The 27,913-nt window shown below is 52.9% G+C and overlaps 6 protein-coding genes across 6 annotated transcripts; 2 read left to right on the top strand and 4 right to left on the bottom strand.

Annotated features, from left to right (window-relative positions):
• Positions 1-767: 767 nt before the first annotated feature.
• On the top strand, positions 768-2,123 carry M406DRAFT_342384 (serum paraoxonase/arylesterase family protein; the record flags this gene model as incomplete). Its single annotated transcript, XM_040921770.1, has 2 exons — positions 768-1,040; positions 1,149-2,123. 2 exons carry the CDS (start codon positions 768-770, stop codon positions 2,121-2,123), a joined length of 1,248 nt encoding a protein of 415 aa, XP_040772600.1.
• A 416-nt stretch (positions 2,124-2,539) lies between these two features.
• M406DRAFT_223020 (uncharacterized protein) lies at positions 2,540-3,025 on the bottom strand (the record flags this gene model as incomplete). Its single annotated transcript, XM_040915637.1, has 1 exon — positions 2,540-3,025. A coding segment is annotated over one exon (486 nt), but the record flags the coding sequence as incomplete, so codon positions are not given.
• A 1,305-nt stretch (positions 3,026-4,330) lies between these two features.
• On the top strand, positions 4,331-6,149 carry M406DRAFT_357804 (S-adenosyl-L-methionine-dependent methyltransferase). Its single transcript, XM_040923775.1, has 3 exons — positions 4,331-5,100; positions 5,172-5,268; positions 5,500-6,149. Exons 1-3 carry the CDS (start codon positions 4,708-4,710, stop codon positions 5,952-5,954), a joined length of 945 nt encoding a protein of 314 aa, XP_040772598.1. The 5' UTR covers positions 4,331-4,707; the 3' UTR covers positions 5,955-6,149.
• Positions 6,150-6,167: 18 nt separating this feature from the next.
• On the bottom strand, positions 6,168-7,742 carry M406DRAFT_295293 (uncharacterized protein). The gene is made up of 3 exons (XM_040919185.1): positions 7,633-7,742; positions 7,240-7,549; positions 6,168-7,013 (listed from the first exon to the last, which is right to left on the bottom strand). The coding sequence occupies exons 1-3, from the start codon at positions 7,691-7,693 to the stop codon at positions 6,260-6,262; spliced, it is 1,125 nt and encodes a 374-aa protein (XP_040772597.1). The 5' UTR covers positions 7,694-7,742; the 3' UTR covers positions 6,168-6,259.
• A 548-nt stretch (positions 7,743-8,290) lies between these two features.
• M406DRAFT_265765 (uncharacterized protein) lies at positions 8,291-9,499 on the bottom strand (the record flags this gene model as incomplete). The annotated part of the gene is made up of 2 exons (XM_040917758.1): positions 8,291-9,309; positions 9,406-9,499. The coding sequence occupies 2 exons, from the start codon at positions 9,497-9,499 to the stop codon at positions 8,291-8,293; spliced, it is 1,113 nt and encodes a 370-aa protein (XP_040772596.1).
• A 1,651-nt stretch (positions 9,500-11,150) lies between these two features.
• Positions 11,151-12,581, bottom strand: M406DRAFT_74569 (uncharacterized protein; the record flags this gene model as incomplete). The annotated part of the gene is made up of 1 exon (XM_040925747.1): positions 11,151-12,581. One exon carries the CDS (start codon positions 12,579-12,581, stop codon positions 11,151-11,153), a length of 1,431 nt encoding a protein of 476 aa, XP_040772595.1.
• Between the last annotated feature and the right edge of the window lie 15,332 nt (positions 12,582-27,913).

The following is a 27,913-nucleotide window of genomic DNA, read 5'->3' as shown; positions in this document are numbered from 1 at the left end:
TCCTTGCGTGTCTGTTGTTGCACAACACTCAAGACCTAATCTATTTCAGGTCTATACCTCACCTCTGATCAAAGAGCCCAAGGTCTCTAGATTAACTTGACGAGACTGAAAAGAGACATGATCTTAATTGGATAGTGGGGCAAGTGACATGTCAAATACTAAGCACTAGTTGGGTAAGTACTTTAGTAGACATGTTATTATTGGCCATGGAGTTGGCAGCAGATAGGCAATGCCCATCATCATAAAGCCACAATGATCTATGGTGTATTATTCAAACCTGACACCGCAAGAGGTTGATTAACTATTTACTTACCTAAGCTCCGGCAGGATTTGGCCATGATGCCTGTAGGGTTTTATTACATTCGCCCTCCCTACTTACTGAAGTAGACGTCATGTGGGGAGCAGGTCGCTGCGTAGTACCCCGCATAAGTATGTGATGTTAACCTTGGCAGCCACAGCCAGACTGCTTGGAGAACAAGGTTGCCGAGGGTTTTCCATTCTTGTGTGAAAATATCCAACATTTGTGCTCTTGATCCCTCTCCCTTTCCATAGCTTCTTACGTCTCTCCATACACTTTCATTTATCATCAAGACGGTGCTCATTAGATTACAGCTGTCCGCAACAAAACCTGTGAAGCAAAGAGGAAGGGAGAGAGAAGAAGAAAAGAACCACCGAGATCGTCCCTTGCTAATAATCAAATTCATCAACGTACAAAAATGGCGAGTGTCGGAGTCGTACTGGCCACCCTGACCGGCCTGACGGCGTACATGTACGGATCAGCCACACAGGGCGTCCTCACCAAGCTCGGCGTCTTCAGGCCGCTAGCCTCGACCCCGCTCACACACTCCGAAGACCTCGTCCGGATCGGGGACACGACCCATTGCGAGGACTTACACTACTACGCACCGGCCAACATACTCTTCACCGCTTGTGAGGACGTGAGTGCCACGCGGTTCAAATGGTTCCCGCCACTGGCCTTCTTTGACGATGCCAGCGTCGCTTGGAACGCGAGGGGTTCGATACACATCATCGATCCGGAGGTGAGTCCTCAACGGCAGTGCATGCATCTCTTTGCAATATGAATATAAGAGAAAAGAGAATTAATTACTTGAAATTATCGAATCTTCTGCTAACCATAGAAATGTCAGACCAAAGAATCCAAACGGCTTGCTTTTGAAAACTTCGACGGGCCCTTCATCAGCCACGGCATCGATGTGATCCCTGATGATGACACCACCAGCTCATCCAAGAACCCATCCGTCTACATCTTCGCCGTCAACCACATCCCCAACGAAGCCGTCTTCCACAGAGACGGGAGCAGCCCCCAAGCAGGCCCCTCAGGCGACACTGCTCCCAAGGCGGCCTCCCGAGTTGAGGTCTTCCACCACGTGCTGGGCTCCGACACCGTCCGACACGTGCACACCATCGCCCACCCGCTGATCAGGACGCCCAACGACATCTACGGCGTGACCAAGGACGAGATCTTTGTCACCAACGACCACCACTACCGCGAGGGCCGCCTGCGCATGGTCGAGGACGTGTGGCCCGGTGCGGCCTGGTCTGAAGTCGTGCATGCGTCTGTCAGCGGTGATGGATCTGCCGTCGATGCCAACGTGGTGATGGACAAACTGCACAACCCAAACGGCCTCGGCCACGGCAGGACGAGCGACGAGATCCTCGTTGTGAGTGCTGTGGGCGGAAACCTGTGGCTTGGGTCGCTGGGCGAGAAGCCTGAGACCATCGTCGTGAAGGGGACCGTGGATCTCGACTCGACCATCGATAATCCGAGCTGGTTCGTAGATTCATACGCCGATGATGCGACTGGGGACGCCAGCGGGTTTGTGCTGGCGGGGCTGTCCAAGGCTATCAACATAGTGACCACGGCCCAGGACCCGTCTGGTCGGGAGGGTGTTGTCGTCTGGTACGTGAAGCCTAGCCAGGACGAGCCGGAGAAGTGGGAGAAGAAGTTGTTGTGGCAGGATGATGGGAGTATTATCAGGAACGCAGCCACGGGAGTGCTGGTGGGCATCGACCCCAAAAAGGAGGATGGGAAGAAGAAGGCGTGGTTGTTTGTGACGGGGTTCTCGTCTGAGAATGTCGTGGCTGTCAAGGTTGATCTTTGAGGATGAGAGAGCTGACCAAGTCTCCCACGCACATTATTGCCGGAGCTTTTCCTACCTCGGCCAATTTTTGCTGTGTCCGATACAATGATTTGTTTTGATAGGCAGACGTGCTTTGAAATATGTTACAACCCAATTCTACCCCAGATAGTAACACCGGTTCCCATGTTTCCTACGCCATCCCTATACATTATCATACATACTAATTTTATACAATCAAGGACGCCCTCGGATCCTCAGGCGACAAATGTCAACTCGTCAGACTTCACATGGACATCATCTTCGCCACGCGAGACTCAAACCCGGAAGGTGAACCCCCTCGCCTGATGATACACAGGCTCAGGCTCGGTGACCTGGCTGTGCACCGACATCTGCTCCTCCTCCTTGCCCAGCTCTCGCTGCTGGCCAACGCCACCATAGAGGAGCCTGTTCTGCGCCTGATCCTTGAGCGCATCCCTCCTGCGCCCAGCCCAGGTCTTGACGGCGCCATAGACGCCCGAGACAAGCCAGAACAGCGCGTTGACGAGGTCCAGCCAGGCAGCGGACTTCTCGACCCCGGTGCTGCTGCCCTTGTAGGAGTCATCACTGCTGCGATTGTGGAAGATGCCCATAAAGACACCAAAGACGATGATCCACAGCAAAAAGATCGACAAGTCCCAGCCGAACATGTGGTGCGTCTTGCACCGCTTCGAGACCATGCCGAAGGGGGCCGTGAAGGCCAGGATCAGGGCAGAGATGCAGGCCAGCACGGCGACGATCATGCCGAACCACCACGCCGAGGAGGCATCGGCGGCGTTCTTTTGCCCGTCGCCGACGCGCACGCCGTAGATGCCCACGATGATGAGGCCGAATAGAAACTGCAGGCCGCGCACGACGAGGCGGGGGATGTTCTCCCAGGCGCGCAGCGGGGCGGTCACGGCCTTGGTGCCGACGTCGTAGCCCAGGTCGGTGGCGTCCTTGGCGTGGGCCCTGTAGTCGGTGCCGTTCTTCTCGTAAGCCGAGTGGATCTCCTTGCGGTGCTTGAAGAGGAGCTTGGCGACGTTGGCGAAGCTGGACATGATGGCGGCTTGTGGTGAACTTGTTGTGACTGTTGTTGTTGCGTTGTGTTGCTGAAGAAGGGAGGATGATTTTAATTGATGCTGTACCTGCCAGCTGGATCTTGAAGTGAAATTGCAACCGGGAAGATCGGTATGTAAGGGTAATAAAAAGCTCGAGGGCTAGCGAGCGATGACGGTATGAGGAAGATTAAAGAAGGAAAACAGAAAAAAGACAATGACAGCCAGATAGATGAATCTGTAACTTGACAGAATGTTGTGAAGAGAGAAGAAAGAAGAAAAGAAAAAGAAACTCAGGTCTTGATGGAGGAATGAATACACACACACACAACAAACCTTTGACACCAGACTCGACAGCCGATGCCTTCTTATCAACGTCTCGACCCTCGTCCCTCCCAGAATAACAATGCCCATGGAAGAGGCAGACGTCGCCTAGTGAAACACACAAAGCAAGCCCGTCCTAAATTGGGTACATGAAGACGGTTGGCCATCGTCGTCGTTGAGGACAAAGGATGTTTCTGAGGTTCGGCGCTTGAGAGCCACAAGGTCAGGCGAGAGACCAGGGCAGGGTCGACATGATTGGCTGCCGGCGGGCGAGAGTGTTTCGTAGCCGGGGGTCTCAGAGCGCTGCGGCCAAGATTGACTGGACCACGACTAGACCTCAGCCAGACGCAGGGCTCAGCCGGGGGGGGGGGGGGCTCCATCCGGGGCGGCCAACAAGCGCCCAGGAAACAGATACGAACGGCAACGCGTGGGCAGTGCCGTGCAGGGCAGACTTGGTGGACCCCAAAGTATGTTTTGGTGCGTGCAAAAGGACCCTGAAATGAGGGAGAAAGTAGTCAGGGTCAGTTAAGAAAGCAGTTTAATGAAATCAACTTTGCCTGCCCAGCTTGCAACAACATATTCCTTCAAAGCGGGATTGCGGCAAAGGGAAACTTGGACTCCGCACCCGAACCCCAATGCAAATAAGCGCAAATCGCTTAATTATGGACTGCGAGGGCATGCTGCTGCGCCTAGAAGAGTTTGGCCTACTTCTGAGGCCTGACACGAAATAGCTTCAGTTGTTCCACTGCTCCGGACTCCGGATTTTATTCTAGGCATCTCCAACGGACTTTGACAACGTAAACAAGACACCAATAACGTACAGAGGAATGGGAGGATTTCGAGATGTTGTTTTGGAAATTGCACATGTCATATTCTTCTCTTTTATAATCTGACTCTCTGCCTATTTAACTTCTGGCTGCTTCCCACACGTGAAGACTGCCAACAGACTTGTGAACTCATCCACATACCGAGAACCGGTGCTGACTACATCTATGCAAGAGTCCCTAGTCCCGAATAGCGCCAGGCAACCTCCATCTAGATAGCCTCACCCAGCTTGCCTATTCTCCCCTCCGTTTTCCGTTCCTTATCTTTCTTTCTGGAGCGCCTCAATACAGTGATTACCCATAAAATCACTTTTTTTTCCTGAACGGCATCTATCGAACATCGTTTCTGCAGTATACATCCATCCAGCCATCCACCCACTCGCCATGTCGAAGCCAGCCGCAGCAGGAGACCACACATTCCGGTCCTACTCGTCCCAGGATGCAAAGAACTACGCTCAAATCCGTCTTCACTACAGCGAGGCCCTATACAAGAGCATAACCGACTACCACACCTCGACGGGCGGCCAGCTCGGCACGGTGGTCGACCTCGGCTGCGGGCCGGGCATCGCGACCTTCAAGCTCGCCGACTACTTCGCCAGCGTGACGGGGCTCGACCACAGCAAGGCCATGATTGAGACGGCGCGCGACCGCCTGGCCACTGAGGACGAGAAGGTGAAGTCGGCCGTCAGGTTCGAGGTGTCTACCGCCGAGGATATTGATCCTGCCTTGGTCCCGGATGGGAGTGTCGATGTTATCACGGCAGCGACCTGTGCGCATGTAAGTTGCTCTCAAATATTTTATTTTCTTCTTATATTTCTCGAACCAAAGAGCTAATCTCCTGCTTCCAGTGGTTCGATATGCCCCGATTCTGGCCCACCGCGGCACGCATCTTGAAGCCAGGAGGCACAGTGGCCATCTGGTGCAGTCAAGCTGCAAATGCACACCGTATGTAACTTCTCCAAGAAAGAATAGTGAGCCCGTGCTCCAGAAGGGGTCATATAGAAAGCCTCGCAGGCCCATCATTAGAAACCACCCCCAGCGCATATAGGAAAGAGGGCGAGAGATCGATCTGTAAACCTCCAGATATGTTTCAGATCTCTTTCAACAATAGCCCTCTCGCCTAGGCCACACAACTTCCCAGCTGAAGCAAACTAACAACCAAAAAAAACCTTCTAGACTCTGTGCCCAACGCAGCCAAGATCAACGCCACGCTCGAGAAGATGGTAGATACCGAACTAGACCCCTACTTCGAGCCCGGCAACCGGCTGGCGCGCAACATGTACGCCGACCTGCGTCTGCCATGGACGGTCGACCCCCCTGAGCCGGCCTTTGACCAGGCCTCGTTCCAGAAGAAGTTCTTTGGTTTCCAAGAGGGCGATGATCCCTTCTTCGAGGGCAGCGTCGACCGTGAGTTTGACCTGGACATGGTGGAGAAGTTGCTGTCCACCTCGAGCCCTGTCACCCGGTGGCGGGAGGCCCATCCGGAGCTGGTTGGGACCGAGGACGATATTGTCCGCAGGATGAGGCGAGTCATTGAGGAGAACCTGCGCGAGGCTGGCGTGGCTCCCGAGGACTTCAAGGTCAAGGGGGGTCGGCATGGGCTCTTGTTGACGTTGAAGAAACGGGCTTGAGAACAAAGTTTGATGCGAGGCCTTGTTGCCACTTGTTCTTTTCTTTCTGAGATGTCCTTCGCATTCTACTTGTTGACACGCACCTTATGTGTGTAAATCACATTAATTTCATGTGAAAAACAACAACCAGTAATTACCCATCCTAGTACTAAATAGTTTATTGATTTGATTTCATTGGGCAGAAGTATTCCCCATACACAAAAAGCAAGAGGTAATAATAAAGTAGGGTTTTTATACATACTATCCATCAAGTTTCACGTACAGAAACCCAAGGTACGAGGTTCCTACCATAGTTTGCATAATGCTCACTCCACAGCACCTTTCAAATCCTTCAAAAAGGCCCAGCGACCTCTCTGCACCCAGTCCTTGGACGCAAAATCACTGGCATACTTTGGGAAGAAGTCAATAATAGACAACAGGTCCTTGTCGTGCGCCGTCACCACAAACACCTTGTCATGCGCATCCGCCTCCTGCAACTTCTCAATCGTCCTCTCGGTCTCCTCCGGGTCCAGGTTATTGGTGCCAGTCCCCTTCGGGATCGTAAAGAACGGCTTCGTCCGGTCTCCATCCCGGAGCAGTTTCTCAAAGATCTCGCCCGGGCACGGCGTTGCAGCGCCACCAGGACTACTACTACTACTACTACTACTATGATGATGATGGTCCAGCAGCGGATGAGGCGAGATGGACTCTGGCAGCGGCAGCCACTTGGACGGGCGGAACTCGCCGCCATGGTGAGCAGCGTCACCGGCCATGAAGATGAAGCTGCTGCTGCCGTCGTCTGCGCCGGTGGTGACGCGGGCGAGGGCGCAGAGGTGGCCGATGGCGTGGCCGGGGGTGTCGAGCAGGTAGAAGGAGCCGTCGCCAAAGTAGTCGAAAGCGTTGAAGCGGCCGATCTTCTTGCCCTGGTCGAACTTGATCTCGCGCAGCTCGCGGCCCTCGTAGTCGGACTCGAGGATGGGTGCATCGGGGTTGGCGGGATAGCCTGGGAGCATGGCCTCTTTAAAGCCGGGACCCACGATTAGAGTCGTGTGTGGGTCGAACGTGGATGGGTCTCCGACGCTGGAGGGGCAGAATTAGGTTAATTTTTTGACCTTTTATTTTCTTTTGTATTTATTTCGACTTTTTTTCTTCTTCTCTTTCATTCTTTGTTGGGAAAAAGAAATGAAAACAAGAACAATAAGCATGCACTAGTAATTAACTACAACAAATTGAAACTTCCATAGTCTCTCTTCCAACAAATAATGTTTGTCTCTGTTGGATACTTGAGTAGACGAAAAAGACTTACTGGTCCATGTGCCAGTGGCTCCACACGACAGCCTCGATGCTCGAACCCGGAACACCATGCTCCTCGAGGATCTCACGGACACCGTGCTTGATATCGATCTTAGCGGCAGCGGCTTCAAAAAGCTTGTGCCAGTAGGGGCTCATGTTGTGCCAGTCCTTGCGCACGCCCAGGTCGAAGAGGAGCTTGCGGCCCGAGGGGTGCTCGACCAGGAAGGAGAAGGAGGGGGCGTCGAGCTTGTCGAAGCCCTTGACCTGCTGCTCGATGAATGTCTGGATAGGGAGGTTGGAGATCCATACCGTTGTGTCGATGACTGTGTTGTGCGTATGTGTAAGCGAAGAAGAGATAGTAGAGACCTTGGAATAATGGTGGATGGGATGAAAGATCTGTACACACCCCGGACATCGACAGTGGTCTTGGAGGGCTCAATGTTGAGATCTGGAGCACTTGGCGCCATTTTTCTACCGCACTTTTCCCTTTGAATTACTTGAATAGATTGTTTTGATCCAAGCTAACGGAGGAATGCTTGGTGCTTCCAATATAAGGGTAGAAAATAAAAACAAGAGCTGAGCTTCTCTTCTTATAGAATCGTATTAATAATAACTACATCGCAGAAATGGGACATTGAAACCATCCGCACGATCATTGCGGCATAATATTCAATTTGTAATGTAAGCAAGCATACTGCACGGCTTATCTACGGTTCAGATCTATATGTACTCCTGTGATTCGAAGCAGCCCACATTTAGGATCTGCTCTCCACAATAAGATCCTCTGCCCTGATCGTGACCCTTCTCTCTCTGTTTTTTTTTCTTCTTTCCCGCCCTCTATCAGCACGGACGTAGAGCCAAACAGCACACCGTGAGAGTCATCCGGTCTGGCACGGTAAGATAACGAGTCCACTAACAAGAGGACCAATCATTTCATAGTATCCATTTATACAACACCATATTATGCAAGCATCTACCTGCAGGTTCCAACCACCCAACCCAACCCAACCACCATCCTCTTTTCTTTCCTCGGAGCCCGGTTCCAACAGTCTATCCGACGGGCACTAGCGGAAAGCCTTGCGCAGTGCAACCCACGCATCCTGCACAAAGGCCCTGGCGGCGGGTACCTCGGCAGTCCAGTGCCCAAACGGGTGGCCGACGCCGTCATACACCGTCAGGTCGCTGCGGGTGCCGGCCTCTACCAGTCGCTGGTGATATAGCCTGCCCTCGTCCAACAGCGGGTCCAGCGCCGCGCAGTGGATGCTGGCGGGCGCGAGGCCTGCGTGCGACGAGGCCGTCATGGGCGAGGCGCGGAAGTCGGCCGCGTTGGAGGCGCGGAGGGCACCCTTGCCCAGCCAGAGGTTGTAGAACCAGACGAGGCGGTGCATGGGCAGACAGGGCGCGTCGTGCAGTGCTGTGTAGGATGCGTACGGCGTCGTGGCCGGGTCGCAGCGGCCGTCCTCCTCCTCCGGCACGAACCGGCAGTCCAGGACGGGCACGACGAGTAGCTGCAGGCGCAGCGGTGGGATCTTGATCTTCGCATGGTTGCCATCGCCACCGCCCTCTTCGTCCCGCACCAGCAGTGCCAGCGCCGCGGCAAGACACCCTCCCGCCGAGAACCCGCCCACCGCCAGCCGGTCTGCATCGATGCCCAGCTCGCCCGCCCGGAAGACCACCCAGCGCAGCGCGTCCAGACAGTCCAGCACCTGGGTGGGGTGTGGATACTCGGGCGCCAGCCGGTAGTCGACGTTGACCACGATGCAGCCGACGTGGTGGGCCACGCCGCGGCAAAAGGTGGCGTCCGTGGCCAGCGAGCCGATGACGAAGCCGCCGCCGTGGAAGTCGATGTATGCTGGGAGGAGGCCGTCCGAGGTCGCCAGCCCGCCGCTGGCGATGGCGTTGGCGGTCGGGCGGATCACCTGGATGGCGATCTCGCCTTTGGGGTGTGTCACGGGGACCTTGTGGAGGGTGATGCCCTCGACGTCTGCGATGGGGCCCTCGATCTCGTGCGTCGGGACGGTGTATTTCGGGCGGTCTTGGTTGTATATCTCGTAGGGCACCTGGTCGGCTCGCAGTTTGGGCGCTGTGGAAAGAGAGAGAGGCGTGTGTTAATGTAAACCAACTGGCTATTGGTGGTGTCCTGGATTTGTCTGATCATTATGTTGGGGTGAATGATTACCTTGGTATTTATTGTAAACTCTCGCAAAGTCAGGGTCGACCCGGTCTATCACAGAACTGTGGAGAGGGTTAATCATGCCCTCTGGTGAAGCCATCATGAAAGAAGACAAGAGGAGGATTGTTTCTGCCGGCTTGGTTTCCTCTAATCTCATGTATGTATAGTATGTTCATGTATGTTTTATAAGGCTCACAAATGTGAATGATCTCAGATAAAAGCACTGCTCATTCGCAATGTGTTAAATAACCAAAGCAGGACCTCTCGTGCTTATGGAACATTTGTATCTCTTCCTAAACCGGCTATCTCATCGGTAATTCCTATATCAACCGTCCCGGCAAGGCTTACCCAACGCCCGTTCCGATGCCGCCTCTTTTATCCAAGAGTTCAGGGCGGTGATTGGCGGCCCACAGCGTCTAGACAATAAACTCGTTCCTATGATTGGAGATCTGACTCATGAGGGAGTCTTTCTAGGTCTGGTCGGGTGTTCTTGGGACTGAGGGATAGATTTAATATTCTTGCAATGTCATTAGCGAAAGTGTTCATCTTGTCTGCTCTGACCAATCACTACCAAATATTGGTACTTCCCTCCCTGCCATAGAATATCAATTCCCAAAACGTGCCTATGCCTATGCTCTGTACCTGTGCTTTTTGCAAAAGCTTCCAGTCTTTCCCTTTGCTGTTCCTAGCACCTTATTATCCACCAGAAAGACCAAAGAGTGCTCACGGCGAAAGCCTATTCTAAAAATTTCAGGCCTTGAAAAGAAAGAAGAAAAGAAAGGAAGAACGAGAGAACAAATAAACAAAAAAGCCAAGAAAAGAAAGAAAGAAAAAAAGCCCCCCAAAAGCTGACTTTGATAACAAAAATACAATACAAGCCAGCAATATACTTTTTGACGAACATGAGAACGGGCAGTCCGTTGGAGATTGGCTCAAAGTGATAGATGTCCCTGCCAACGAAGACATCAAAACAAGGAAACCCAAGCCAAACCTCATGTTCAAAGAAACAGGTGAAGAAGAATATGGTGGTGATAGTGGTCGTATAGAGAAAGGGCAGAAAGAAGAAGGCCAGTTTCCTCTCCATCCTCCTCTTCCATCCAGGACACAAAACAAGATCCATCTGGTGCCCTGCCTTTCCATCTCATACACCGACCGACTGGAAGAAATGGAATATACCTGCACACAATAGGCATAAAAAACATCCCGAGTATAGCCCACAGAAAAAGGTCCTGTGAAGGGTAGAAGTCAAAAGCTTAGATTGGGGGGGTGGGGGGTATCTTGAAAGAGGTTCCCTGCAGTGCTTCATCAAGTAACATTGCGTCCGTGATCTTGTCAAAAACGATGTTTTTCTTTTTCCTTTTGTGAAGTAATGACATGCGGCATTTGGGGCCATGACCTTGTAGATAAACAACATATAGAACCGGAGAAGCGAGAGGTTGTAGAATCGTCATCCAAACTGGGAACATGGAAATTTGAGAAGGCATTGTTTGGTTTTATAGTCAAGTTCCCTAGGTTGGTAAGGGCACAAAAATAAATAGATAGGGAGAACCAACAGAAAAAACAAAAAAAGATAAAAAGAACGCAAGAAGAAGGTTGGGGGGGGGGGGGGCAAGAAAGGTCGGAGAGCGAGAGTTGTGGGCAATTAGTTCTTTTTGTTGTTGCCAGCTTTTGTCTCTGGGCAGACCAGCTTTCATCTCAAACGCACACGAGAGCTGGGGCAAAAATGAAACTCCCCTCTCCCTCCTTCTTTTTCAGTGACCATCCCGCGACCCATAGTTATAATTATCAAACATGTTGCTTTCGCCATAGCCGCCCTGGCCATGGGGAAGGCCCGGCTGGGCAATCTTCAGGTGTAAGCCTCCAGGCCCAACGATGCTGTTGCCTGGCCGTTGCGCGTGCATGCCAGGGAGGGTCCTCGAGCTGCTACTGTTGGTGGGCATGTAGCCCCCATTGTAGTTGGCAGCGGTCGTGTAGTTCAGATCGGGCGACGAGCTGCCGTGTGACGCGCCTATCTTGTCGACGGGCGGGAGCACAGGGCCGTGGGCGGCGGCGTGGCTGCTGCTGAACTGTCCGAGCGGGCTTGCCCCCGTCAAGAGGCCCTGGGACGATGTTGCGCTGCCGTGGAGCGGGTATGCTGTCGATGGGGATTGCCGCCCGGGCGACTGGTAGCTGGAGCCAGCCGAGGGGGGGCTGTGGTAGTGGCCGACAGAGGTGTCTAGCCCGAGCTGCAGGTTCGAGCCGTAGTGGCCAGACATGGAGCCTATGGGCGCCATGCTCTGGCTCGGCGAGGAGGTGACGGTGTGGAAGGCGCCTGGATAGTGGGTCATGGTGGTCGAGGGCGTCGAGTGGCCCGTGTATGAGTGTGTTGTCGAAAAGCTGCCGTGTTTTGGGTACAGAGACATGGTGTTGTCCTTGTCGCCTGGTTCGGACCGTACGCGCTTGACTGGCCGGTCCTCCTCCTCCTCGCCGCCGCCGCCCTGGTTCCGCCCACCCATCATCTGCGCGAATGCGTTGTTCTTCTTCTTGGTGCTCATCGCCTTGGACTCTTTCCTGAGGCGCAGTCGGACCCCGGCATCGACAAGTAATCTAGTCATGGAGGTCGACTCTGACATTCCTGGGAAATGTCTTCCGCTGTAGGTCGTAAATGGCTGTGAGCAGATGGACGTAAGGGCTTCGGCGTCTCCGCTGGTTGTGTTGAGCTTGAACAGGCAGAACTTGAGGCGGTACGTCCCCTCTTTCTTGACGGATATGTCGTTCAGACAAAACATCATGTTGTGCGCTCCCCTGTCGTCCTTGACAACGTGCCCGCTCGTGCAGGTGTTTCCCGTCAGCGAATTTAGCTCTGGTTCCGGGTCGGAGGAGGAGGCCCCTATCAGAAACGTCTGCACAAAGAGGTACGGAGACGTTATGTACACCTGGAGCGGGTCTAAGCTGGGGTCGACGTCAAGCTGTACGATCGGTGGCGGGTCTACTGGCTTTCTGTCCTTGTCTTTTGCGTTGGCTGCTTTGGCCCTTTCCGGTTGTTGCTTCACCGTTAGGCGATACGGTGAGCTGTGGTCCCAAGTTGATTGCACTGGAGGAGGCGCTGGCGCAACTTGTGGAAGCATATTCTGCGATGCTCCCCCCATCGAGTATAATGGTTGGCCCCATTGCTGGGCTCCTCCGAAGTCGTACGAGGCCATTGCTTTACCGTCAAACAAAGAAGACAACCCCCTGCAAAACTGGACGTTGTAGTGTATCGATCCGGCACTGATTATTGTGGTCGGAAGACAGCGATGATTTTTCACCGGTCTTCAGCACACAGCAACTTCAACTGCCTGGTCCTAAGAGGGCGTCCAGCGTCAGGACCCAAGTCGCACTTCTTGCTCTTCGCCTAGGATGCACAATGTCAGTAACTTTTGCGTTCCATCCACCATTCAACAAGAAGCCTGCCCCGAAATTGCACACAAAGTATTTGGTGGTCAAGCACGTCGATCAGCAAGCCAAACGATAACAAAGAGTCTCGCCTCTTTGTTTTTCGAAGCAAGCAGACAAACCGCTCTTTCCATCAGCAATCTGACGACGAGGGTCGCAGATTCTTTTTCGACGCGCTTGCTCTCAACCCAACAACGCAACTTGGGCAAGACAATTCAAAAATTGTCCAAGCTTGATACTACAAAACTTCTTTTCCGTGGGCAAATAGCAAGGGGGACAAATGCTTGTGTACTAACCTGGAGCCCAACAAAGTAGTGGCAAAGGCTGTAGTCGTTTGATTGTTTATCACACACGTCTCGTATTCGGCCGGCCTCTGCCGCGAGGAATGCTACCAAAGAAGCTAAAGTCGTGCTCCAGCTCAGATGGCAACAGACCCTTTAGGGGACGAGGGATCAGGGCGATCAGCGGTGGCTTAGCTGAGGACCAAGCTTTCGAACAGACAATGGTTTGCTCCGGGTCGGAAATGGCGTTGTAGGTCTTGAGGCTCGATTTGGGTCTTGGCGTTGAAGCGAAGTGGTTTTCTAGGTGGTCTGATTTTTCGTCGACTTCCTAGAAAGAAATTCTGATACAATGAAGTGCTCTTGAGATGATAGAAAAACCGCAAGCCGAGGCTGAGAACCGAGTGGTGGCTGTATAAGACTCGCAGAAGATCTTTCGAAAATTGGGTTGGGGTTGTAGCGCGAGGAAAGGCTTCGAGGTGAAGGGTAGCCCAAGATGATGGCTCTGGAGAATCCGGTGCCCAAAAGACCAACAGCTCTTGTTCTAGAATACCCCCATGTGTCAGCGCACACAGTCGTCGAGGCTAGTTGTTATCGATGTCCGAATGTGAGCAGCCACCGACGAAGCGGCTTGTAAGAAGGAGAGGAAGAAGAAAAGAAAAAAGGAACAAGGAAGAAGAAGTGAAAAAATGATGAACGTCAATGATCGACGAGGGCCATAGGTAATTGTAGAGAAAACTCAGGTCATTCGTGTATGAGGAAGACCTCATCATCATCAAGGACGACCGTCTTATGGGGGAGGGATGGCGCGGGCAGGGTGTAGCTGTTATGTGTGTGTGTGTGTGCGTGCGTGCGTGTGTGTGTGATTACCACCACAAGCAACAGGCTAGCCGACAGACAACCCCAGTGGCCCAAGGGGCCTCTTCTCACTGGAGCAAAAGCAGGGCCCTGGCAGGGGGATGGCTAGGCGCGGTATTCCAAAAAGCGTGGTCCAGAAACAAGATTGAGTTTGCGTCTGCTTGGGTTGGATCGCGGGAGTTGACTTGCCTCTCAGTGGACGGGAGCAGGGGTGGTGGAGGACGTTGGTCACGATCGGTACGGCAGATCGGCTGGCACAAGGACTCTAGCAGATGCCAGCAAGAAGGGAAGCCGTGCCCGAGAACGAGAAGCCAAGAAGGGCCCCAAATGGGAACGGCGAGGAGGATGGCTAACGTTTGGAAGGGGGGGGGGAGGGTAGTGTAAGGTACAGGCCCAGATTGGACAGCGCCACCTGCCCAGAGAGCCAATGCGGAAGTCAAATAGTGTTACGCCCCAGTGAGGAAAATATCTTGTTCCCCCTGGCTCTTCTCCTCAGATTTCTAATCCAGTGGCGTCTCTGTCTGTACCGGACGGGATCCAGCGGTTTCCCCCTTAGAGCCGTCTCGGATCTTGCTTTTGCTCGTCGCAGCCTGAGAAGGGATAGAACGCCGGGAAGGAAATGTATGTTCGGGCAGGGACAACTTTCCCAAGAGAGGAAAAAAGAAAGCAAAGAATAAATAAATAAAAAAAAGAGAGAAGAAAAAGAAAAAAAAGACGAGGCAGTCGAACAGTGGTAGCAGCCAATCCAGATCAGGAAACGATGGGACGTTTCGGTGTGACAAGAAGACAGGCCAAGTCTAATGCGATGGATGCAGCAGAAACAACGTCGAGAGTCTGCCGTGATCGACCACACTTTTGGCCCAGGGCGAAAGGGTAGGATCGAGAAAGCCACCTCACGAGAAGGGAAAAGCTTCTTAAGCCACTGCACTGACTCTGTCGAGAGAGCGGGCACAAGCAGAAAATCTTCGGGCTTGCCTGCCCAGACGAGGTGATATTCCTTTTTTATTTCCTGCGGCGGCGTCGTGGCCAGCAAGATGTATTGTCCAGTCGCGCTGTGGATCTCTAGGCGTTTCGTACGTCGACTTGGATAAAAGTACTATTCGCAGGTGCTTCGAGGGTCGAGGGGGGAGGCGTGTCCTGTTGCTCCCTTTGTGGTCCAGAGACGATGGTGGTCAAGTTTGGTCAGACTCATTACACCATCAGACAGCGCAGTAGCAGTTTATGAGAGCCGAGGGGGGTAGACGGCTAAAAGACGCAAGAGTGGTGACGAATATAGACGGCATTATAGGCCGGTCAGCATGGTCGTGGACCCGTGATGATTTGAGTTGCCATCAATCTCCCAGGTTCGCAAATTGTCTCTCGATTGCTCACCTCCCCGAGCAATGGGCGACCGTGTGTCGGTCTGATTTCTGCTGTACACAACGACTCGAGATGACAAGTAGAGGAGGGATCCTGCTAGTCAGTGAGGCAGAAAGAAAGACCTCGACAAGCTGTGGTTGAGACGTTCTGAGAGACTTCAGAAGCCCATCGTCCCATTTGGGGCCCAGTCCTGATTTTCACCAAGATGTTATCCGCATTACGAGGTACGTACTTACTGGCCTGCCAATCTGGATGGAGACAAGAGACGACGGGGGACCAGGGAGCCTCCCATATAGGCAGGGGGGAGGGTGGCTTGGTGGGTAGGTACTTGGAATAAAGCATTTGAACACTGTGGGTTTGGGGAGAGAGGGAGGGAAAAGGGGGGGGGGGCTGGATTTACAAGGCTTTCTGTGTAAGTCATCCACCCGGATGATTATCCCGGACCCTTGCAAACGCCCTGCGACGGCCCAGTTTGAAGTACTGTATCCAGGATTCCAGGTTTGCAATCTACCAATTCATTCCTTTTTGCTGTCTCTCGACTGGTATAGGCAAAATAAGGTTGAAACGCTTGGGCTGGGCATCGCCTGAGAAAATGCGGGTCTCTGATCTAGCGACAACGGCCACCAGCCTGAGAATCCGGTTTAGTCCAACCAATTAACAGGGCAAGTCAGTTCTCTTTGATTATGGTCGCAAGGGGTAAAGAGTTGGATAGCTTGGAAACTCCTGATCCTCACCCTGGTGGCTCCCCCCCTCCCCTCTCCATCCCCATGCATGTTGGGAAGAAACATGTCAAGACTGTGCCCCAGAACTGCGTAAAGAGGTCTTTTGGTCGTTGCCAGCTGGCTCGTTTTCTCTTTCTCTCTCTTCCTCCAGAGGTGGAGCTGCAGATGAGATGCTGCATCTCGTTACCGAACCCGGAGATTTATTCAAGGCTTGTGCTGGCGTGATATGCCCCACGCGTTGCTTGAACCATATAGTAAGGGACATAAAATATGGGTCGGCGAGGTCCGTTTGCAACGGTTGAAGAGTCTGGGCCGGGCAGTTCGCCCCGACCCTAGCGGGAAACGCATCGGCCAGGCGCTGGTGCCTGTGTGCATTGTCAGCACCTTGGGTCTATCCGTTTGTGAGTGTGAGTGAGTGAGTGTGTGTGTGTGTGTGTGTGTGTGTGCACTTTGCTCTGGAACGATGGGATCGCCCAAGTTCCGAGGTTCCGAGACGGACCGAAAGAAGAGGACCAGCAAAGATAGGGCATCGTGAGCGTGGGAGTTGGCAGCCATGCTGTGTCATGCACATGCAGCCTTTCAAGTGTAATAGAACCTCAGAGCTATGGCCGAACAGGGGTCTGAGTCCAGAGTCCAAGCCAAGTTCTTGACAAGTCGTTGACATAAGGAGGACCCAGTGGGCCGGCTCCGGGTAAGGCCTGGGATCTTAAGGTGGATACCGAGAGCGAGGGGGCCACAGGGTTGTCCTTTCCATGTCAATGCTTGCAGTGTTTGGCAGAATCCGATTCGTATCTGAACCTGGTCGGCCCCAGTTGGGACGCGTGATCGCTTGTCTTGGAGAGGTGCTCCTACAATTCGCAAGGCGTTAGCACAATACCCCTTCGTTGGCGTTGTAACTGTTCGCCCTATGAAGTATTGCACAGTAAATTGCTGTGCACATTGTACTTGTTGCTTTTCCCCAGGACGGGAAAACGGAGGGTCAGGTCTGGCCAAGGTGATTTAGCCCCCAGTGGGAAGCCTCCTGTTTTCATTAGTGAGGAAAATACCACCACATCAGATCGAAACGGCAGAGTGTGTAGCCCAGTGCATACTTTGTGTCTTGAACGCTGATGAGCATAATTCCCAAAGCATGAATGTGGTGGGGAGAGGGGGGTAGGAGGGGGGTTTCGGCCTATGAGGAGCGGGCTGGCTTGTACGGCCTGGAACCAAGTCGTGTGGGCTCGCGAGACAGTACTCTTTTTTTTCTTTTCTTTCTCTTCTTCTTTCTTAAGTGATCAGGTGTACCTGGAAATGTGTGATCATCACAGATGCAGTAATGTGTCCGTCAGGCTAGTTCTTTGGTCCCTTACTAGACCAGACTTCCCTTGGGCTGGTGCATCTCTCGCGAATTCCAGTCAGTGAGTGTGGTCTGCAGTCGGTGGGGCACAAGAAGAAAGGTAGCCCAGTCCTCCGTTATCTCCACCCAGAACAGCCGCTGGCAACCCAAAAGGGGCCCGCCTCGCAGATGGCTGCAGGCAGGTGATGTAACAGTAAACCCAACGCAAGGGCCTGTGCTTCTCGGCAGTCGAGTCCAGTCCCAGGAAGACACATGCATTCTGGCGTGGCGGGATTGGTATTCCGGCGACTCTCTACCTCTTTTCATCCTGGCGGCTTCGGTCCGGCAATCCTTGCTGCAGGTTTAATGTTGGCACTATGCTACCTGATCCCACAAAGATCACTCGATGCTCAAATCCACAGAACAACTGGCACGATCGGTTTCCAGTGCCGCGGCACCATGTGCATAAAGCAGACTTCCTCGCCCCGGATTCAGGAGCTAAACAGGGTCTGTCCAACAGCAATGCGAGGAGATGGTGGTAGTTTGTCACATCATTCAAGGGAGAAGAAATAAAAGTATAAAGAAAAGAAGTACTAAAAAAAAAAAAAAAAATCAGTAGCAAGAGAAGAGGCGGGGAAGGGGTGGTGGACGAACTTGGACAGTTCGTCTTCTGTTGATGGCAACCTTTCAATGACAGCAACCCAAAGTGTGGGGAGGCAGTTCTAAGACCGAAGCTAGAGACAGCAGGGCCAGGATAGCCCTCGACACAACGAACGGCTTGTTTGGTGAGTAAGTTCTTGATAAGGCACAGAACCCTGCACCGCGAGTCCTCTCCCTGTCGTTGCGTCTGTTGGTGGCACCTTGGGGTTTTGGGTTTGTCCTTACTGTGCAACGTGCCGCTCTGACCACCGGCTGCCAATCAACGGGCTCGCGGATACATCTGGGCCCCAAGGCCTGTCATGCTGTGTTTTCACACCGCTGTCAGATCCTGATCTTGTCCCCTGAGCCCTAGCAGCCGCACATCGTTTTTGGTAGACAGGTGAGGATGAGCATATTGTAGACTGGTAGAGCAGGAGAGTCGTGGCGGCACCCCAACAGGGTCCGAACGGACACTGCCGCTGACCGGTCCTGTGAGCCCTCATTGAAGGCTTAAGCGCAGGAACAAAACAGTGTCGTCGGCGTATTGGCTCCAAGCAACCTGGAGAATGGGGGAGATGCGGGTGAATTACTTGTCCTCGTCGCATTAAGCAGCACGCACCTGGAACAGGTTCTCCGTACATGGTACATAGTACATCCGGAACTCGGCTCTACAGGCACCCGGTAGCTGTAGTCAGCCGAAAGACAACTGATCTGGAACTGCTCTGTTGCTTGGCCGGTTGCCGCGGCCCCCCCCCCCCTTTTTTTTTTTGGTTGTCCCCGGCTCCTTTGCCTAAGCTGAGGCCATCGCCAGCCCTGTTGGGTGTATACTTAGTGGCTGCTTTCTCATTACCTGGGAAGCTATTGCGGTAGCTCCAGCATGTACTCGGCCAAATTTGCTTGGCTATGCAAGCATTCCATATCGGCTGCACCTAGCTAGCCCCGCGGAGTGACGAGGGAAGGCCCTGCTGCTAAGTGTCGCTTGAAGACACGAGCGCACATCACAATTCGGGCGAACGTTGACGACAGGCAGGGATTTTCTTTGCACGGTTTGCCCCTGGGGCTAAGTAGCAGAGAGAGAGAGCAAGAGAGGGTGGAGTGACACGCTGCTGTCAAAGAAAACACAGTCGATCAGACCGCGCTGGGGCTGGTAGTCGTCAATGCTGACGTCGGCGTTGCTAGAGATGTCTCTCGAGGTTCTCACGGCGCCGTCAAAGTCTTGTCTCGTACCAGGCACGCGTCGGAATGTTTCAGATGGCTTCAGAGTGCTGAGACAATGGCAGCTAGTCGACAGATCTTGTTGGCCTTCCCCCCCTGCCGGTGATCACGGGCACTTCCGGTTCTCGCTGCGAAGCTGCCCATCAGCCACTGCAGCGTACAATGTTCTGTCACTGCCCACTATGAGAGACGGTGGTTGCCCCCCCTCATCATGATCTTCTTCGGTCCAACTTCGTCCTCCGTCCTGCCGGATGGATGAGATGGATGGGATGGATGGACCCATGGGTCGATGGCGGGAAGGCAATCAGGGATTGGCTTTTGGCGGATGGAGCCGGAACCCACCCTGCAAGGGGTTCTGTCTGGGACGTCAAAATCGCAGTCAACGACAGAGGGTCTGGGGTCAGTTTCCAGGATTCGAAAAAGTGTGCTCAGAATAAATGAACAGCGGCTGGTTTGGCAGTTTTGGTTGATAAAAGACGGGTCAGGGCCTCCTCTGCTGCCCCGGCTTGCATTGCTCAAGCCCTGTCATCATGCATGTCAAATCTGTCAAACCAAGCAAAGCGGCCCCTGCCCTGGTGGAGAAATGTCGCTCTTCTGAGGCTCTCAGCCTCCTGAAAGGGGGCGCAAGACGGGGATGCCGCTTCGACTATGGCCCTGTGCTTTCCCATTATTGTCCTGTCGTGTCCTGTCGTGGCGAGGGCAGGAGTGATGACCAGAAACACCAGGCCAAAATGCCATCCAACGACGGTGTAACAGTTCTCATTGCCGTATGGTACCTCTGTGGCAGGTGGCGTTCGCCCGGCAGGGGTCGCGTATCTGGATACGCGAAGGAGAATTTATCGAACGTTACCCGCCAATCCATCCACCTGCACGTGCACCAGTTGACGAGATATGGCAGACCAAGGTTTCGCGGCGGTGGACCCGCAGATCGCCGCGAGGGTGACAGGTGAAAGAGAAGGAGAAAAGAAAAAAAGAAAGAAAAACTTGGCCACGGAATGTAGATGTGCATGAGCCAAGAGCAGTCCCATCACAAGCCCCGGCTCTCTGCCAGCGACGGGTGGACCGATACGAAGAGAGGGTGCCTTTAGACTTTGCGAGCATGTGTATGACTTGTCACATTCGTTGCCCTCCCCCCAAGACTCGCAGTCTCGAGAGGCCAGAGAGGGCCTAATCGGATATTGACCTCGGCCGAAGGAGAAGAAGGTCGCGAGCCAGCCGCACAAGTCATACGAGGGGTCTCTCTCGTGAAGACCCGAGTCCAGACCGGCTGTGACGACTGCTGCTTGCTTGTGCATTGTACTGTGGTAGTGGTATCGACAGGGTCGTGGTCATAGGCGGCTGGGCGCCGCACTTGGTGATAGAACCGGGACCAGACACCCACCCACCACCACCCCCAGATTGTCTGACGAGGCCCCATTATCCGTCAGCGCGCTGATTGCTCATTGCTCGAGTGGGTCGCTGGCAAGCCGGATGGAAAAGGTCCACCTATATGGGCATCCAGAATCTACTATAGTATATCGAAGACGCTAGGTCGTGGGGCTGAGTTGCGTGACGGCGATCATGTTGGTCTGCTGTACGGTGAGCCGTGATTGTGGAGGAATGCGAGGGGATTGAGATGGACGGGCTGCCGGGCGCGAAGGTCATAGCAAAGCTATAAGATCAGTACTATTGTCCTCAAAGCGGCCATATCATCCGTCGATAGTCGATTCCGAAGCGCTTTTCTTCTTTTTTTTTCTTCTCTTTTTTTCCTTCCCATTGTGGTGACAGTGGCTATGTTAGGTACGTGAGACTGGGCGCTGAATGTGGCCCTGATGGGCGGGTTTGGGGCGTGGAAATAGAGGTTTGAGACCTCTGCCAGGCTATTCCGTCGTGATTGTGACGAGCGCAGGAGAAAGCGCGCGAGGAGAGGAGGGGTTAGTTTCGCAAGGAGGCGGGGAGGTCTGGCGCGGGCACAGGCAAAAGCAAGTCGTGGGTGGGTGATGAAAGTGAGGTGCAGTGCAGAGTGCATTGCAGAATCAAGACTAGCAGTCACAAAGTCTAACCCGTTCCGGAGCTCAACAGAGAAGCTCCTCGTCCGTTATAGGTCAGGGAAGTCGCGCCGAACTTCTTCCTTAGGCCTGGTCCCTGAATCTGTGCGCTCTTATCCCTGATCCCTGAGCTCCCTTGCACCTGCCCCTGTCTCTACCCCTGACGTGCCACTAGACGCTACTGCGTAATAGGGTACGTACTGCATGGTGCATAGTGCAACTACCATAGTACTACTACTACTACCACCACCATAATCTTATGAAGTATGTAGTACATAGTATAGCACTGTGCTAAATGACAATACCTTTGATGGGAGTGCCTGCCAAGAAAACAAAAGGAAAAAGAAAGAAAAGGGAAAAAAACACGGCAGCAGTATTGACGGCATGTCCTGGTACCATGGTAGATCACAAATGAGAAGGTTTTTTGCACCACTGGATTTATTACTAGATATGGTTTAATGCCACCAAATGCCTTCTTAATTCTCGGAACTTATCAAGAAAGCTTCTCGATTGGGGGAGTTCAGCGCACAGCCGAGATTGCTTTGGGTGCTCGTGTTCCATGAGTTGATGAGGGTTGACGAGGCTTCAGTCGTCAGCGGAACAGAAGACAGTCTAAGGCAGGAGCCCTCGTTCTCCTGCTCCTCCTTGTTCTCCTCTTTTCTCCCCTCACTCAGGCTGTGGTGGCTGATCATCCAGTTGAGTCCTGGCCCTGACCTCATACTTCGAGAAACATTGTCGAGGCCCGTTGGTCCACAAGGGGTTCAAGGCCAGGCGGGGGGAAGGTGGTCGGAAAATAAAATAGCGATCGGTCCTTTCCGTCCTCATACACACGGGAGCGGAACACAGCCGAAAAAGGTACTCATCACTTTTATGCATACAGACCCCAACACCCCAGCACTACTTCGATCTGTGCACAGCCCCCCCCTTCACAACCCATCCTTTCCTGCTCTTTCCTTCAGGCAAAATCTGGCCAAGATTTCTGCGTCTTTCCTCAGCCGATACATCGTCATGTCAATGCATTATCAGCTCCCGAGTCTAGATGCCGAGGGACAGGTGACTGCATATCCTGTTATTCATGCGAATCCTCCCGCAGGGCTGTCCAATTGCCGGAACACTCCCCAGTGCGCGATGTTGATGGTGCGACAGTTCCGGGAGCCGAGCTCAGTTCTTCTGACGTCGGTGCGCTATCCACGGTGAGGAAAGCTCCAGCGCCTGTTCAATGTGTGTCATCACTGATCAGACTTCAACATTCATGCGTTTGTTTGCAGCCCAACACGGTGTGCCAGACGGAACGCCCTGCCTCCACCTCCAGCAGACGGTAAGATGTATCACTCCCTCGCCTTTCTCCGACTGCCATAGGATGTTGGGAGGCATCCCCTGTCGGCCCACCGTTGCCCTCTTGTCTTCAATCACATATCGTTGCAGTCTCTGCCCTGTTGGTCCCTGGGGAGTGGGATCTAGACCAGCCACAGGGCAGGCTAGCTGCTTGAAATCTTCCGATTGGAGTCGCAGTATTGCCATGATGAAGGCGGTATCCGCTATGCAATCATCTTCGCAAACAGTCAGTCTTGTCGTTGCTTATCAGGACCTTGTCACGCATGAACAGGCCGCCGACAACACAAGGCCAGCACAGCATCTAATGCCGGGCTAGCCTCGGTGCTCCGCTTCCGAGACCTTCGCGCGACGGGTAAAGAGACCAAAGTCTCGTGTGTCCGGTCAAGAGTTCCGAACGTCAAAGTTCGTCCTATGTCCTCATCTGACGATACTGATCATCCCATTGCCATCATCGCAGTCTGAGGTTTTGCAGGGTTCGGGAAATCAGCATATTGTCATGTCATGGCAGGCAGCATTTCCAAAGAGGCCCTTCTCTCTCGTGTCTCCTTTTGCTTGAGCCCCTGTCTTGTCGTCTAGGTCGCATGAAAGCTTTGACGATCTGCTGTACATCACGGCGAATCGACCTCTGCATAATCACGCTCATCGGCTGGAACCGAGCCAACCACGAGATCCACAATGATGGTTCAGACGATGTTGAACCAAGATCCATGATATGTGCCCTCATCTGACGACAGTTCGTCTTGAATTCGTTCTTCGGAAACCGTGGGTCGATGTCTGCGCATGATTTCCTCACTGCGCCAATTGCTGGGTCTTCCCTCGTGACATTCAGCACTGCTCGATTCAGACCCTGCCACCTTCACCTTCAAGTTTGGCGCCTCATTTGTGGCATGTGCATTGCGCCACGTAGGTCTTTCAAGCCACAGCTCTGCATTGTCATTGTTCTTGTACATAAGGGTCTGGAACATCTGCCATATTGACAGAGGTTAGTTCCGGAGCCAGTATGACCCGCAAAGATGATCACCGCACCCACAGTGTAACCGACTTTGTCTTGGTAGAAAGGCTTTCAGATCTACTGATGAAAGCTGCGTCATTGTCGGTTTCATCATCCTCTATCAAGTCACGAGCCTGTAGCTTGGCATGACGAGCCCTTCTACCGAGTGACTCTAACTTGCTGATACACACAATGCTTGAACAGCACTTGAAAACACGATACCGATACATGCTTGCATGACAAGAAGGGGGGCATGAGAAACAAGAGCCGAACCAGTATATACCAGGTTACCTTCTGTCAACTCCTTGAGACTTCTCAACACACTTTGCTGTTTCTCAACTCTCGTTCAGGGCTGAGCTCGCCCTATGATGGTTCATCAGTAATAGTGATTGCATGCATGACTTTGGACAACAAATGTACAGCAACATGAACCGAAGAAGCAACATGTTTTGAGGTTCAACAGACTGGCAAGCGTTGTCTCCTTGGGAGACCAGCATTCCTGGTTTAACCTTTTCATTACCAACCTTGATACCGGGCCCCGGACTCAATTACCCGGATATTTAGGTTTTCGGTCACAGCCAAGTTTCCTTGGCGCCTAGGAGATCCGACCTAATAACTTTCTGCATTCCGCCAGGAAGTTCACAGGGCTGAACGACAAGCGAAATTGAAGTACGATTTCTCCAAGATGTGCCTCAAGAGGCTCCAGGGTATCTACCTTGTCTGGCTTCATATCTTAATCATCCGTCAAGATTCAAGGCGGGTCTTCCTGTGCCTTGAAGGTCTGCAAGCGCGCACCCATGGTTTGATCTCCATGAGCGTCCGCAACGGGGTCGCAACGATCATTATACAAGATGCGACGAATTGTCCTTTTTTTTTTTTTTTTGTCTTCGTTTTTTGTCTTTCCAGTCTTTTCTGAGTCGTAGCAAAGCCGGCTTGACAAGTTTGAAGGCAAGGTATGTAATCTCACTTTTCTAGGCCTGCCAGCAGAAACAAGAACGTTGGCCAGTGATGATGATGATTAGAAGCCGGTCTTCTTTGTAAGGATCAATTTCTTTTCGGCACTTGAGGCAACCCTTTGTGGCTGCTTAACGTCGAGAAGAAAAAGAAGGGGAGACCATCGCTTTCGGCACGCGCCGGACCAGAGTTGTCGCGACCTTGGTTACGAATCGAGCCTTGTTCGTCCTTCGCTGGAATGACTCTAGCGGGCCGGATTTTGCAATAATAAAGCAGGCGTAGGCGCAACGGTGATCTGCGGACATCAACGTAGCACCAGGACGAAGTGGGCCGTTTATCGTGTGGAATGGACCGGCAGCATCTTCCGGGGCGCATAACTACTTGCTATGTGGACAAATAGCGAATATAGAGGAGCGCGTTGACGAAGCCGCGCAGCCTGGCCGATACAACACCGCACCGCAAGGGGAGCGCCGTACCACACTCGTTGCTCTTTCATTCTGCGAGTGATCTCGATGCAGCCCGACATATGCGTAGCCATGTCCGCCATTCAGACGATAGAGACGGGGACGGGGACCCACGTGATAGGATAGCAGCAGTTCGAACTTCGGGATCCGATTTCCCAAGAGTTTTGGCTCATTGGAGAGATCTCCGCTCTTTCTCACCTGACTTTTCCTCCTCCCCTTTGAGCACATTCCATCACACCTCGACTGCACAAATGCTCCACAAAGAGGGGGTCTGTGAGCAAAATGCCAATTCGGGTGCGGTACCACCACTGACGGAAATGATGATCAGGCCCAGGCAGGGGGTCATTTCCCGAAAGGTGTGACAATGAACGTCACCTGGCCTGAAATGGACTGGACCTTGCTGCAGCGTTGCTGCTTTGAACCTCATCGCCGGCAGAGGTGGACTTCACTGTGCAGATGGGCGGTGTGCCACGGGTATGTGAATCTTTTCTACCGAGTATTCGCGTGTGGACACAATGACAGGGTGTCAGACCACGTCTCTCTCTCTCTCCCTTGGAGTGCATGCATATAGATAGAAAGTAAGAGAAAGAACAAGAAGAAAAGAGTAAGTGGTAGCGGTCGAGTAATGTCTTGTGCAGCACAGGGCCCAGAACTTGATCGCCGGGGCTGGGCGGGAGTGGGAGGAATGTTCTAGGTAGGGCCCGGTAGCTTTGGGTATGAATTTTCTGGTGAGCGCAGATCAATGCAGTGTTACAATTTGATAGCTAGACTCGGGAAATTATTATGCTTTTTGAGTTATAACGAGTCCGACTGGGGAGTCCGAATCCTCCGGGTAAATTCAGAATCGAGACCCTGGCGTGGACTGCGATGAAAAAGCAAGCAAGCCCAAGCCGTGTGCACACATACACACACACACACACACACACACAGGCACACACAGGCACACACACATACATGCATACATACATACATAACATACATACATACAGACATTATACATGCTCAATCATAGGCCGCGGCAGGGCCTCGAGTCAGTACTTTCATAGTACAGTATAAAAGTCCCCCTATATCATAAACTACCCCGGTCTGTTATACATGAGGGTTCAGAAAAGAGTGTCTCCACTTCCGAGACGTATCGCAATAACAAGCGGCTACGGTGGCCTGTAAAGCAAGGTGAGCCGCGAACCCCAAGCCGGAGCGAATCTGGAAAGCCATGGCCCCCCGCCCCCCACCCTCTTCAGGGGATTGAAAGAAACGCATGCATGCGATGATCTTCTGGCCGCCTAATTGGCCGCTTGCGTGTGGCCCCGGCATGAACACGATGTCACAGCGGCTTACGGGGAAATAATGCGCAACGCAAGGTCGGTGTGGGAAAAAAAAAAGGCCCCTACGGGGCGGCGGCGGCAGCAAACGCCCTCTTTTCTACTATGATATTTTCCTATGTACTAGCTAGCCCCTGCAGTGGGCTTGAACGTGAATGAACAACAGCCGGTACAGATTAGCGCATCATGCATCGTTGTGTCAGGTGGGGTTGGCTCGATGGTGATTGCACGTTGCAACTTGCAGAAAAGAAAAAGAAAAAAAATGGCCCCCCTTTGATGCAGGTGGGATTCGCATCGAGGGTGCAGCAACAGGAATCGAACAATGCTCGTGCCCTGTGCGGGCCACGCGATTTCCCCCCAGGAGGGGAGGAAGGGGGAAGGAAGGCCTGCAAGAGGTGGGTGTTGGCGGCCTCACTGTCATGCATTCCCCCCCCCCCCCTCTCCCCATATCTCTTGCCCATCTCCTCCAGGATAGAGAATCTTGGTTACGAAGATCATGGCACGTCTCTGTTTGATGACCAACCCATTACGAAATGAAGCCATCTTAAAAAACAACCATTACGTACCGGTGAGACGGGCCTATCAAGGGCTGGGGCCGGAGTCAACCGATATACCTCAGCACAAGGTTTGGGTCGCGTAGATATATGCCTGCTGCGATCGAACAAGCAGAGTGAACGTAGCATGTACTGTCAATATGCAGGCCTGCAGTTAGAAACACAGGAGACCAAAGAAAAAAAAAAAAAGAAAGAAAAAAGCCCCGAGGCCGCAGTGTCTCTCATTGGGCAGGTATGGATAAGCATGTTCCTCCTGCTACTGCTGCTGCCCAGTGCTGTTGGAATCCCGATGTCAGGCTCCAGTGCCCCCCCTCCTCCTTCTCCTCTCCCCCTCCTCCTTCGAGAGCTTGTTGGCTATGCAGCAGGACTACCTGCATGACCGCCAACGCATCACACCACTTGTCTCCGCAACTCTAAGCCTGGGCAGCAGGTCATGAGTCTCGAGGAGGGTTGTGCTTTGTCGAGGGACGCCACTGTGAACTCCCGGAGGCATTTCAAGGGAGCGCTAGCAAACGTTGTAAGAAAGGATATCAGCCCACTGTCCGTGTGTATGTGTTGTAGGTATGACTCGCCGCGGGACAAGGACAAGTTTGGTTTGTTACAATAGACACCTCGAAGACAGACGAAATCCAGATCACAGCACAAAACGAAAAGAGAAAAAGAAAGAAGGAAAAATTGAAGGGGGATAAAAGAAAAGAAGAAATTCTCCTGCGCTCGGAAAGCGATCTTTTGGGCAGGAGCTACAGAAGCGAGCGTGGAGATAACCCTCCGGAAATTGATGCCCAAGTGCAATCTGAGCGGCTGCTGGTGACTCGTGATGGGCAGGGCAAGGGATCCCGATCGACGCAGTGAGATGCTGAACCGGCACCTGTCCGGCGTCTTTCATCTCCGAATACCCACATATAAGCGGCTCGGGACCGGGCATCATAGTGTTCTTGACCGCACCCGTACACACGCCGCTGTGCCCAATACGGAGCGTTCGAGATTAAACAGATACACATTGCTACGTGATTTGAGGAAATATTCTTTTTCTGTTTTCGAAATCATTTTCATGGTACGGTCAATCA

This window comes from Cryphonectria parasitica (genome assembly GCF_011745365.1).
Source record: "Cryphonectria parasitica EP155 unplaced genomic scaffold M406scaffold_8, whole genome shotgun sequence".
Classification (NCBI taxonomy): Eukaryota; Fungi; Ascomycota; class Sordariomycetes; order Diaporthales; family Cryphonectriaceae; genus Cryphonectria; species Cryphonectria parasitica.
The sequence above is the reverse complement of the archived record's forward strand: the minus strand, read 5'-3'. Positions and strand labels throughout refer to the sequence as shown.